Genomic DNA, 14,425 nt, shown 5'->3' on the forward strand with positions numbered 1-14,425 from the left:
CATAAGGCATGGACATGAAGCTTAAAAGATGCATTATTCACATTGATCCTGTTGCGTCTCCCTTATCGAAAACTCGTGTCCTTTAAGTGTGTTTCGAAAACATGGCACTCTCTCATCACCACTTCCCACTTCACTAGCCTCCTACGTGATGTGTTCCCTCCTCTCCGTGCCTCTGCTCTCCTCATGCAACTCGATTCTCCACATCAGAATGCCTATTTCGTTCCTCTAGACGATCAAACCACCCCTTCCCCATTCAGACCTCCTCTACCAATTCAAATTTTGCAATCCTGCAATGGCCTTTTATTGTGCTCTGACTCATTAGAGTCTATGTTTTGTGTATATAACCTCTCCACCAATCATCTGGCTACCCTTCCTAGACATCCACTTGGCTATCGTGGCAATAGAACTAGGGGTTACGGCCTTGCTTATGATCCTTTGAAATCACTTTATTACAAAGTTATTGCTTTTGGTATCACAGATGGATCGAATTCTATTGACAACTTGCATATTTACTCTTCTGAAACTGGGACTTGGAAGGCTTCTATGCAGTCTTTCATTCCAAGTCCAGGAAAGATCATCACTCCTGGTGTCTACTGGAATGGATGTATTTTTTGGTTGAGTGAGACTGATTGTTTTTACTTTAGTGTGGAAGAGGAAAGGTTAGAAGAATTTCCAAGGCCTCCTATTAGTGCGAGTGGGACATGGGAAAAATCGTATTTTGGGGAATCTGAGGACCATTTGCATGTCATCGATGAAGTTCTTAATGACCCTTCACTCATCGTGTATGAGATGAAGAGTGATTACTCGGAGTGGTTTATCAAGTACCAAATTGATCTTGGTCCAATCTGCAAAGTCTTCCCAGACATTACCACTAAATCTGTGTTTCCATTAGATAATTACAAAGTTGCAGTGCTCTCAATTATCAGAAGAGAAAAATTCCGGGAAGATTCTTTCTTGGTAATGGAAATACCTGGTAAGGTTATACGCTACAATCTTGTGGACAGAAGCTTCAAACTGATATGGGACTTTAGTGGAGCCTTCAAACCAGAAAATTTTAAGCGTCGGTTACCTGGAAGGTTTCAAGTTTGCCAGTACAGTGAATCTGTATCCTGATGCAGTTAGTCACGTTTGTGCATGCAAAAGTACTTTGTGTTTTAGGTAATGTCCATGTTTTGGGTACTTTGGAGTTCATTCTATAAATTTGCAAAGACTGGTAGCCTTTCAGAAGGAAGGCTATGTAGAATGTTGAACCTGATAGTAATGGGTATGTCAAACATATTAATATGATTTTTTATGAAATTCTGGCGCTCATAATTTTTTATTAATTCTGCCATTCCATTTCCATTGTATTTTGATCTTCATTACGTACTGTGTTTTTTTTTGAATGATTTGTCAATAACTTTTTTGTTTCATATTTCACTGTCTGCAAAGGATGATAAGGGTACTCGTGTTTTTGTTTGAGTTTTCTGCAAGATTCAAAATTTGCGAAAATATATGATGCTGAAATTTCGATAATAATACTACAAAATTTATGATAACAAAAACATAATTAGAAAGATAAGGGGGTTTAGCTAGAGAAGGGGCTGGATAGGAGTTTTTATATGTCTTGGAAGGGGGATATATGCTTATAAAAAAGATCAGAAACTTGAATGGGCAGAATGATGGGAACAAATTATATTGACATCCATATATTGTCCTGCAGATTGTAATGAATAATGATCAAATATTGCTGAGCCTGTGAGGCATTCTTGAATATACTCAAGATTGCAGTCTTATTGGGTTGTTAATCTTATAAGCTCTGATCAGTGCCATGGACAGGGAAAGTAGCAGGAGCAAATGCTTGACAACTATATAAGTAAAAATATTAGGACTGCTACCTTACAAGCAAGTGTTATTTTCTTCATTGGTTCAGCCAACTCAAAACTGCATTAACAAACCATGCTTGTTGAGTTAGCTGAGAAAGCAAGGATGAAGCGATAAAAATATAGTTAGACGAAGAGATTTTAGTGATGCATACTCTGTAATGTCATGATAACTTGATAATACACAAGTCAAGCATGCTTGTGTGTCTAATCTAACATTACCATGTGTAGATTAATATCTTAAATTTGTGTTAACATAAATAAACTTTCAGTAATCATCAATCATCATGTAATTATGTCACTAAACTTACACATGCTGAACCCCACACATGCTCTGTTGGCCAGATATTATGGTAATTATATGCAAGGTTTCAAATCTTTTTAAATTGAGCGCGTACAATGAAAATGGCAGTTAAATATTGAGAGAGATCTATAAGGTTCAATTGATAATAAATAAATATAAAAAGGACCGTGTATGATTATTACAAGAACTGGGCCAGAGCATATAGTCTGTAAAACTACATGGCCTTCATGATCCTTTGCTTTTATTGCTTTGACTTTCTCTTTGCTAACGTTCACACTTGTAATAATACTTCTTCTCATTTCTTTATCCGTTTTTAGCGGATGCTCAATGACGTATATGTTTGAATTTGTAATTAACGAGTTTTCAAAATTTAAATGATGAAATTTTTTGTTTATATAAAAGTTCATTATTATTATTAATTTATCATTAATTAAATATTAACAATTCATTAATTTTTAGCATATATCTTGGACACGTACTAAAAACTTTGTTTTTTTTATTAATATCATCCTTTGCATCACTGCAAATCTTTATTATTATTATTTATTTATAAAGAGAACTGAACAATCTAAATCTAAACATTATTTATAAACTAATGAATGTATTCATATAAATAAAATATTTACTACTGGACTATCATGTCAATAAAAATTTAGAATTTTTTTAGGGCCTTTGGTTTTTATAGTTGTTATGCTACTGAGATTCTTTCACTCACCCAATGAAAGGAGAGTATCTAAGGGGTTGTTTGATCTAATCATTTATAAATTTTAAGTAGTAATATTTGATTACCTTATGTTCTAGAAATAATTTCAGGAATAAAATTTAAGTTATTGTGTAACTATTATTGTGTTTCTTTAAATTTAATTGTATTAATATTACACTCTCCCACTCACAACTTTTATTTTCTTTACATTTATAACATCTTATAATTTATTATCAATTAATTAAACAAAACAATATATTTATTGATAACAAATATGGCCTTCTCCTCTTTAAGGCTACATCCCTGTCAGCTCTGACTTTGCTTCTTTCCTTGCCTGATTGCCTCTTCTCTCTCTCTCTCTCTCTCTCTCTCTCTCTCTCTCTCACGCATAACAAAAATATATGCACACAGTCAAGTCCAAGTAAAAGACCTTCCCAAGTTGAGCCCACGTTTCTTTGCACATTCTCAGGGTGAAAAACTTTACCATTATACTTCTCAGGAGCACCATACAACAACATTCTCCACTTTTCAAGATTCTTTACATAAAGAGCCATACACTATAGACACATCTCTCATATGCAGGTATGCTAATCTCTCTTTTTTTTCAGAATTTACTTTATATAATTATGTGTATATTGAATCATTTGTTTTGTGATCCATTAAAGCACATTAGTTTGAGCAAATTTCATGCTTGTATATATAAAGTTTGAATTTTTAATTGTAAAGACCTTGACTTTATCTGTTTTCTTGGTCAATTCTTGATATTAGTGATCATGGTTTTGCTTAATTAGGCTTTTTCTTTGATGGGGTCTGCTCAATTAGGCTTAAAAGAGTATTAGATTTGAAGGGCTTTTTTCATTTAGAGCATACAAATTTTTGATTATATTTTTATTCTACATTTGTAAATCTTGATATGAATGTAGGCAAAGAAAGATTGATTTTTAAGTGTTTTATTATATAGATGATGCGACAGTTGTGGAGTTCTAGTAGCTAGGGAGTAGATGCACAACATAAGATTTTGAAAGAGGAGTTAGGAAAGTGATGGCTTCGACATCACCTTCCCCGGATTCTTCTCCTACTGCAATTCCTCCGGTTGGTTCTCCCCCTTCCAATGCTTCGGTAACCTCACCTCCTCCTTCTTTAACCGAGACTGAACAAACATCTGATACTCCAGCTCCGACAGGCTCTTTAAGTCCACCAAATGCTACTAGCCCACCTCCTCAATCTCCTCCCGTGCCTCCAGTTACCAATGCCCCTCCTCCATCGACACCTGTAGCCACACCACCTCCCTCTTCACCTCCGCCATTGCCCCCAACGTCTTCTCCACCACCTAATCCTGCTTCACCTCCACCGCCTCTTCGTGCTGCCCCTCCTACCTCTACAGTTACCCCCGCCCCTCCCAATTCTTCCCCTCCGCCACCAACAAGAACTCCTCCACCGCAAGAATCCCCAGCCCCACCCGCATTAAGCCCACCTCCTCCTTTACCTGTTACTCCTACTCCACCACCTCCAGCAGGAACCCGGTCACCACCTTTTGCAGATCCTCCACCTGCACCAGTTACAGAACCTCCAGCAAACTCTCCTCCACCGCCTTCAATCCCACCTTCATCTAATTCTCCTCCGGCTCCTACCACCCCTTCAAAGTCATCTCCTCCGCCTGTGCCACCATCGTTGTTGCCACCTCCTGGTCCCCCAAGCAACTCATCTGTGAATGGAAGTTCCCCTTCTTCCCCATTGCCCACATTCCCTACTGAGAAGCCAACAGCAAGAGCAGCGAATCCGGGTTCAGATACTACAGCAAATGCTGGATCCGGAGGTGGAGGGATGAAGACCGGAGGGGCTGTGGCAATTGGAATAATTGTTGGTTTTTTGGTACTAAGTCTTGTTGTGATGGCTGTCTGGTTTACACGAAGAAGAAAGAGAAAGATATCAAATTCAATTGGCGGGTATGTGATGCCATCACCATTTGCCTCATCTCAAAATTCAGGTGATTCTTGAGCATATGCAGCATGTCGTGTATAAAATGATCTCATTCGGTATACTAATTTTTTAAATAGTAATTTAATATTATATACTTTTCAGATTCATCCTTCTTAAGGCCCCAACAGTCCACTCATCGAGCTGGAAGTGCTTCAGGGAGCAATTTCATGTATTCACCCGATCAGGGTGGTGTTAGCAATTCAAGGCAATATTTTATGTATGAAGAATTATCGGAAGCTACATATGGTTTCTCAAATAGCAATTTATTGGGTGAAGGTGGCTTTGGTTGTGTTTATAAGGGATGCCTGCCAGATGGAAGAGTGGTTGCTGTTAAGCAGTTGAAGATTGGCGGTGGACAAGGGGAGCGTGAGTTCAGAGCTGAAGTTGAGATTATTGGCAGGGTACATCATCGTCATTTGGTTTCACTTGTGGGATACTGTATATCAGAGCATCAAAGACTGCTTGTCTATGATTATGTGGCCAATAACACCCTTCATTACCATCTCCATGGTAAGACATGCAAGTACTTTATGCGAAATTAGATCGGTTACTCTGACTGTATAGCAAAATGTACATTTTAATCGTGTTGCTTGATTTCTGCTATGGTTCTTGATGGAATCATATCATCAGATGGTTAACACATAAGTTTAAGCCAATCTTAAATAACGATACGATTAAAATTGTGATACTCTCTGTTGTGAGATTGATTGGATTTGGGGTTCTCTACCACATAAATAACATATGTAGAACTTAGTCAAGGAACTACAGAGTTCTTTTACACTTAATTGACATGTAAGAGAAGTCTGACTACTAACACAGACCGTGAATCAACCAGCATTCTGTTTAATTTGCAGAAGAAGGTAGACAGGTCATGGATTGGGCAACCAGAGTTAAAGTTGCTGCTGGTGCAGCTCGTGGACTTGCTTACCTTCATGAAGATTGTGAGTTTTTTCTCTTCTTTCTTTTTTTGCTTCTTTAAGAATCTTTTTTAGTCTATGTTCTTCACAGTTTCCGGATTGGTTAGCAACTGTTTGTGGCATGACCTACTGTGTATTCGTTTTGTATAACTGGAATGGAAATTGCTAGAAACATATAGAGTATGAGTTCAAGAATTTTCAACCAAAAATGGGAACCATCGACTCTGACCTCATTAAATATCTGAGTAGAAATATTTGGTGGCTTGATGCATTGATTGAATTGCTAGTCTTAAACTTTTTGTTGTTTGAGCAGTTGCTATAATCTTCCTCCTTTCTTTGTTTATCAGGCCATCCTCGGATTATTCACAGGGATATTAAATCTTCGAATATCCTCTTGGATTTCAATTTTGATGCACAGGTATGATAGATATATTGTGCCCTGGGGGACTGACTGAAAGGCCATGGCTCTCACAATATCAATTGATCCATTATTACAACTTCTATTACTATGCATTTACTTATAATTAATCCACTGACAGGTTGCTGATTTTGGGCTTGCAAAGCTAGCATTGGATGCCAATACACATGTGACCACTCGTGTGATGGGAACTTTTGGGTAGATTTTCATTTTGCCATCTTGTGGAAATTAATTTGTTAGAAAGTATAACACTTGCCATCAGATATTATCTGGTAAATAAATTTTAAACACAAATCTCAGTTGAGTGAAAAATTTTATGCCGGTTCGGAAACTGAGGATATACGTTTTGAACAGTGACTATTTTAACCTTATATAGGGACTTTGTCACCCTTAGATCTATTTATAGTAGGTAGTGGCAAATTAGAAGTTTGGAATGAGAATGTTATCAATAAAGGGAATTAATAGTTAAAACCGTGAGTTTGCTTGGGCAGTTTAGATGGCACTTGATCATTCTTCTGTCTTCTTGTGATCTCAAGATGCCGTTAGAGTGATGGGCTGTTGACAAGGATCGAATTTGATTCTCTATTCATTGTCATAAATTATTATTTTGAACCATGAGTATATAAAACACTAAAGTTCTTGAATTTTAAGATTGCCAATATTTAATTATTATCGAATTTTTAATATCAATTAGAGATTTATCATTTATGTTCCACTGCATGCAGAGACAATGAAATTGCTTGGTCATTTTACCCTAATCTTAGCATGCTAAATTATTCAATTTTCATTATGGTACTATATCATGTTAAATCTCGAGCCAAATTTCTGAGATTTTGTGTCATTGTTCTTTGTGGATTGTTAGCAGTAATGGAGAGAGTGTATTGGGATGAAATTTGTTTTCTCCTAGTTGTTAGTTCTATTTTTACTGTGGACTTGGTGTTTAAGATATTTGAGGTTTTGTACTAAACCCAATAATGATTGGCTCTAGCCTATGTCTCTCTATAAAAAGTAAATATAGTTAGGTTTGTCACTCAACATTTAATTATTGAGTATGCAGTATGCTTAAATTACATGCTGTCTATACTTCATGTAATCTTGAGACAGCATGACACCCTATATTTACTTTTCAAAGAGAGACAAAGCCTAGAGGTACTCAAATTGTTGCAACAATGACACCCTGGTTTTCCTTGTTTTACTCAAGTGTTCAATCTTCTTTTGTCCAACATAATTCCGTGGCTACAATCATCAGGGTTTTATCCTTCAATTTCGTTTTTATTTACAATTTATCTGATGAATCTTGGCTGGTGATTTGTCAGATACATGGCTCCAGAGTATGCATCAAGTGGCAAGCTGACTGAAAAATCTGATGTTTTCTCATTCGGAGTAGTTCTTTTAGAGCTCATCACTGGGCGTAAACCTGTGGATGGATCTCAGCCACTGGGTGACGAGAGTCTGGTTGAGTGGGTATGTTTCACCCTCATGAACCTCAGTACTGCTTTTTCATTTCATATATTTCCTACATTATATAAAAGGTAAAAGGAAATATATTATTCAATATGTTTTCGGGGTCAAGTAATAAAGTTGCATCCAACTTTTACTACATTGGCTTCGTAACAATATGCTATCAGACTTAATATTCTGGATCCTTTTCCCCCAATAAGATTACGAAATGCTGCTCATATAGAAGAATGGCCAGAGAAATGGTAAAGGATGCAAAATTCATCTTAACTTTATGTTTACTCCAGTACCGTAACAAGACTTGCAATTATATACTAGATTTCCGTTAGCAGGATGCTTTTTTTAAAACTCTTTCTCGTGCTGAGAGAGAAATATTGTCTTGTATTCTTGTTCTTTGGTGGGTTAGTTGTTATTCTTTTAATTATGGGAATGGGGAGGGAAGAATCAAATATTTGACCTCTTTTATCACTGGGAGCAGCTTTGTCACTGCTCAGTCACTCCTTGACATTAGTATTCTTACATTCAAAGACTACAATGTGTAGAAAATGATGAGTTGTTACTTGGTAGTACTTGTGTGCTCACCTTATTAATGCCTTCGGTTGTAAAAGCAAAAACGCGCTCTGTAATAGCTATTAGTTCTCTGTTGCACTCAGATTTCGACTATCATACATTGTCTTGCATTCAAAGATCGATAACAGTAAAATAAATTGTAGACACTTAAAGTTCTGTTTAAAATTGATGCAATGCACCTCCGTGTCGCTTTTAGCTTTTTAATACTTGCTTGTGTCCCATTGCTATGGGATGCATAGCAAAAGAAAAGTTGTAGAATATTTTTCCTTGCAAGATGTGCAAGAAAAAAAATTTATTTTTTTATTTTCCCTATGATCTTAGTTCTTTCAGAACAGTTAAAGCTTGACCTATAATCAGATGAAGAGAGAACTCATCTTCGTGTTCCATTTTGATATGTAAGCTATGTAGTTGTGCATTTTGACCTTTCCTCTAGACTATCTTCCTCAAAAGTAATTTCTACACTGCTATACTTAATGTGAGAATACAAGTGAAATATGATTGCTTACGAAACATGTCCTGCAGGCTCGCCCTTTGCTAACACAAGCCCTGGACAAGCAAGACTTTGCAGAGATAGTAGATCCAAGGCTTGAAAAGAATTACGTTGAACATGAGGTGTTCCGGATGATTGAAGCAGCTGCAGCTTGTGTCCGTCACTTGGCTGCAAAGAGGCCACGAATGAGCCAGGTATATACAAATTATCTAAGCGTGGACTCTCTTTCAGCGCTAACTTGTTCATCTATAACATATCTTGACAATTTTTTCCTCTACTTTTCCACATTCCTAGGTAGTGAGAGCTCTAGATTCTATGCTTGAGTTCTCAGATTTGACCAATGGAGTGAAACCTGGACAAAGTGAAATTTTTGATTCCAGACAACAATCTGCAGAGATCAGGTTGTTTCAGCGGATGGCCTTCGGAAGTCAAGACTATAGTTCTGAAATTTTCAATCAAACACAGAGCAGCTGGAAGAGCTAACTCGACAACTTTAGTTCTGAAATCTTGAATCGTACGTACAGAGAAGTTGGAGTAGTAAATCGCACAACTATTATAATATACCATTCGGGCAAAACCATGAATCAAATCTAACCTTCTCTAGCCATTAGCATGGCCATTAGGTCTGGTCAGTTTGAGGATAAACTTGCCATGTTAGTTCTAGTGTTGCCTCCTTTTTGTTCTTATACCTTTTGGCCTTTAGTTTGGATTAAGGTCTTTGTAATTATCTTTTGTATGGCATTGATATTTTATCAATTATTTCCAGGTTAGAGACCCAGTTAGAATCTTTTGATTATCTGATAATTTGCACCCTTAATCTTTTTGTATAATACAGTAAACCCTCTATTAATACCCTTTTACATGTCCATTTGCAAGAAACACATATATTAAGAAATTGTTTGTTAGATAAATTTTCCTTTCGATACCCCTAATTAGTACCTTAAAAAGTGAAAATTCATTTAAGTTTTAAATTAGTCAAATATTGGAACTATGAACTATAGGGATAATTTTGTAAAATTATTTTAAATTTGCTTTGAAAATGTAAATGGACTTTGAAAATGTAAATGGACATATAAAAAAGGATAAAATTTATTTTGAAAATGGACATATAAAAGGGATACGGAGGTAGTACTTAAAATGTTAATATCCTCGGTCACAATATACATGCGAGACATTTGTCATTTTCCAACCTTAATGGAAAGATAGCATGTTTGGCTATTTACTATAAACTAGCATGAAAACCCGTGCGAGGCACGAGTCATGTTCTAGTATAATTTCTAAAGGTTATGAGATGTTGTAATATTTGCGATTTTCATGATTTGTGATGAATCTGTTTTACTTTAGTTATATATTTATTTGGTTACTGATGGAAATCACCTATAATTAAAAAAAATTGATTTGTGAAATATGTAACCCTGATACTAAATGTATAAGATTTATTCATTTTTTTGCACTTATCTTTGTTGTTGCTGCACGTTAGTATACGAGATTGTGTACAATATTTATTAAAAATGTAAACGGGCTTATTTGTATTTTTGGTCAATGTATTCGAAGTATAAAAGTTAAACTCGATAGTACGATAATATAGATGACAAAACTGTAGCCAAATAAATTCCTTATATACCCAATTCTAATAAGCAGAGTTTTTTCAGCTAACATTGTTTTACCCAGCATTACGATTTTTGTGTGAAATGTGTATTGGTACATGATGCATAGTACATAACCACTAAGGTTGGTTCATACAATCGTTGCTTGTGTTCGTAAAGTTTTCTCAACTGTACATATGTTGATATGTCCAGTATACTCTTCACCAATCTAACCTGCATAAATTTAGTTTGTAATTCACTGAAAGTATGCACTGTTTAATATTCTAATCTAAGTCGCTTATTTTATCATAAATGCACATTTTTTATGATGAAAATTTTTATAGATTTCATGCATTACTCCTGTATGTAATATTTACCTCTAAAAGTAATTGAGACTACACAAGAAACTAGCAAAGTGTATAATGTCTTCTAGTGCCTTAAGTTGTAAAAGGCACAAAAAACTGGAAAAGTGTCTAATGTTTTTCACCGGCTCAAGTTGTAAAAGGCCACCGACATGTCTGCGATCTCATGTTCATGGTTTCGACAAAAGCATTGATCGTTAATAATCCTCGTTAGACTTTAAATAAAAAAATCTTCAGGCCCTCAAACATTCAAATGTCATCATAACTTGTTGTACGTCTGGCTTTAGTAACATGTGAGCAACAGTTCCTAAATAGAGTAATAAAATACTAGCCTCAAAACAGATGTCATTGTGAGTACTATATATCTAAAAAAACCCTATCTAATTATTATTGTTATCCTTGATAAAAAAAATATTCATCGGCGTGACAGAATATTTAATTACTGTTATTTCCCAACAATACAACAACAAAATTACAGAAGGGGGGTTAAATGAAATTCTCGTTTCTTTTTATTTTCTGAAAAATCTTTATAAAATATATAACTGTGTTTTTAAATAAGTAAGAATGCCAAATAGAGCTTTTAAAGTATTCTACTAACACAAAGTAAATAAACACAATGTTTAAAAATTTTCTGGTGAATTTATCTTTCCACCAGAGATAGATATTTGAAGAAATCTCTGTTATGCAAATTGCACATAGCTGCTTACAAGTATTTTTCTACAACTTAGAACTTGAGAGTGTTTTCTAAAGATACGACTTTCTAAACTCTTGAGTTTTACTTGATATCTAAAATACTTGCTACACTCAATTTACATATTTGAATCAAGTTTACATGTGCAATAAGACAAGAATAATATTCCTATCAGCTAGGTCCATGCACATGCTTCTTCATTTCTATGTCCAATGCAATCCAAGAAAGATATAGCATCTTTGAGCTTATTTTGCATGGGAAATTGAAATGCTTCATTTTCTTCTAAAACCTGTAAGCAGGCTGCCACATTTCTTTTGTGCACTATCAACTCATATGACTCTGTCAGCTTCTGTCAAGTCACTATTAACTGTTATCTTGTTGATTATCCGTTGAAGCTACATTGATGTTATCCGTTTAAGCTTTATTGTAGTCATCCGTTAACATTATACTAGTGTCATCCGTTGAAGCTTTCTTGTTAACATCCGTTGATGCTTTATCTGATATAAGTTGAAGACCTCTTGACTAGCTTATCCGTCAAAGACATATTGAGTTATCCGTTGAAACTTTTAGAATCATCCGCTGAATCTTGTAGTTTAGCAATTGAAGATGTTTCCTTAGCAGTTGATACTCTTTCACTTATACAGAATTACAAGGCATTTTATATTTACACTTAGCCCACCTATTTTGTATATCTTGCTAGTAATCAACATGACTTAAAAACTGTAATATCTACCAAATCCCTCAGCTATCATAGTGTATAGAATGTGCTACATACTTATTAACATAAGCTACTCCTTCAACGGATGGATAAACTGTGGTTATCCGTTGAAGGCTTCAAAATGACACAAAAAAACTACTTAAAGTGTTTTGGTGAGTTATTATCAAGACTATAACATATTCCTAACAATTAAAATGCCAAACACTTGTATTTACACTTATCCATTTCCATGACGTCTACTTTCACCTTTATTCCTCCCCAACCATCCATTCCTATTCCTCCAACTACCAACACTAATTACATCAGTTCCATATTTGAATTTGAATGGATAAGTGTTGTGCAAGACATGCCTGTGCTATAACAAGACTAAGTCACATTGACAACCCTAAGATTCAGTTATATGATAGTTTAAATATGTATTTTGTATTGTATTATTTAAGTCTGTAAAAATGTTAAAGATCAGACTGAAGTATTTTTCTGTGAATAATCCCAAGCCTAAGAATAAACTTTGGAAGAAGATCAACAAGATCATGCCTCAGAGAAAAGGTGAAGAAGCTTGGAGTTGAATAAATCTGTTTTAGGAAAAATGTTCTAAGTCAAGATATCTACAAGTCACAGATCAAGTCATATAGAGAAGACATTCGAGAACTCTAGAATGACTTATTGAGAAGTCCAAAATGGCTTATAGAGAAGTCCCAGAGATATCGACAACTCAAATGAAGATATGAAGATTGGAGATATCGACAAGTCAAATTATCATTAGAGATCACAGGGATATCTACAAGTCAAAATGTATATAGAGATCTCTGAGATATCGACAAGTCAACTTTGCATATAGAGAACTCAGAGATATCTACAATTTAAAATAAAGATATGAATATTGTAGATATCGACAAGTGTTGGGTCCCAATGTGTTTGTAGAAGGGGGGTTGAATACAAACGTTACCAAATAATCGAATAAAATGCGGAATAAAAATGTGAAACAAAATTCAAGTTAAATAAAAATATTATTAAACTTGAAATGTGTTACAACAACTGTATCGATTACAAGGTATTAATCTCAAATCAATTATCACAAATCTAGAATAAATTCGACATGAACTTTTTCTATTTTTGCAATAATTAGAATCAAATGCTAAACGCGATTTGAGATTAAGTTCTAGGGATTTTAATCCGCTAGATTGATACACAAGAACAAGATAAAGATTTCTAGTGGATTAGATTTAACATTACAATCTAGAAATTATGATCTTGAATAAAGCAGATGAAGAATAATATGTTTCAGAGGCGGCTGCACTTTTGTTCTTGTATTTTGATTGAGATAAAAATGATATGCTGCTTCTCTGCTTCTATTTAATCAATCAGCTGAATCAATTGAATTGGAATGACAATCCTTTAAGCTTGCAAGACTTTCGGTAGGACAATTGAATGAACTAGCAAGACAATCTGAATGAACTAGCATGACAATCAGAATGAACTAGCAAGACAATCATCCTCCTGATGTAACTTTCGGTGTAACAATTGAATATGGCCTAGCATGGCAATCGGTATGACAATCCTGATTGTCATGCTAGTTCATTTTCAATTGTCTTGCTGATTTAATGCTTGAATTTAATCCAATTAAACTTCTGAAAATTCCTGAAATTCCTAGAATTAAATCAGAATTAATTAATCAATTAATTCAATTAATAAATAAATTATTCTTCACAGATATAATTTATTTTCTTAATTAAATTAGATGACTCAATTAATTAATAGAGAATTAATTCTAGTCTTGAGCAGCAACCATTCTTCTGCAAATCTTCTGAAAATCACTGAAAATTATGAATCAATTCCACCACTTCAACGTTGACACTCGATGTACTGTCTGGTTCATGAGTGACTAACTTCCGTGACGTTTCTTCATGTCTTGACTTTGACACTTTGATTTTCTTTAGATTAAATCCTTGTAATTAATTGATACCCTGACGAGATCTCTGTCACTTGATTAAATCCACGATCTTGATTTATATCACTGAGGCATGATCAACTTCTTGAACTTCTTCCAGTGAATTAACTCCTCAAGTCTGTAGATGAACCTTGTTTCTGAATCCTTTGACAGATATTACTTTGCGAGATCTCTCTGACGGTCGATCCACTATTTACTTATTACATTCTTATTTGAGTTGAGTTGAATCCTCGAATATACATATAGGCTATGACATATGACTTACAATCTCCCCCTATTTGTTTGTTAGACAATAACACACAAATACCTAGAGGATAACTCAACTAACAAATAAGAAAAAGATATAAACATACATGCAAAGTAAATAGCAGAAAATTTCTGGATGAGATTTAACATTTTCCAGATTTCAAGTAGATGT

At 34.9% G+C, this 14,425-nt stretch overlaps 2 protein-coding genes across 2 annotated transcripts; both read left to right on the forward strand.

Moving 5' to 3' along the window:
• On the forward strand, nt 1–1,299 carry LOC141661744 (F-box protein At5g07610-like). Its single transcript, XM_074468737.1, has one exon. It carries the CDS (start codon nt 184–186, stop codon nt 1,111–1,113), a length of 930 nt encoding a protein of 309 aa, XP_074324838.1. The 5' UTR covers nt 1–183; the 3' UTR covers nt 1,114–1,299.
• A 1,896-nt stretch (nt 1,300–3,195) lies between these two features.
• Nucleotides 3,196–9,467, forward strand: LOC141723857 (proline-rich receptor-like protein kinase PERK8). Its single transcript, XM_074525789.1, has 9 exons — nt 3,196–3,451; nt 3,831–4,856; nt 4,952–5,359; nt 5,704–5,790; nt 6,114–6,184; nt 6,306–6,382; nt 7,501–7,648; nt 8,735–8,896; nt 8,997–9,467. The coding sequence occupies exons 2-9, from the start codon at nt 3,911–3,913 to the stop codon at nt 9,183–9,185; spliced, it is 2,088 nt and encodes a 695-aa protein (XP_074381890.1). The 5' UTR covers nt 3,196–3,451; nt 3,831–3,910; the 3' UTR covers nt 9,186–9,467.
• The last annotated feature ends 4,958 nt before the right edge of the window (nt 9,468–14,425 follow it).

This window comes from Apium graveolens, chromosome 5 (genome assembly GCF_009905375.1).
Source record: "Apium graveolens cultivar Ventura chromosome 5, ASM990537v1, whole genome shotgun sequence".
In the NCBI taxonomy this organism is placed as follows: Eukaryota; Viridiplantae; Streptophyta; class Magnoliopsida; order Apiales; family Apiaceae; genus Apium; species Apium graveolens.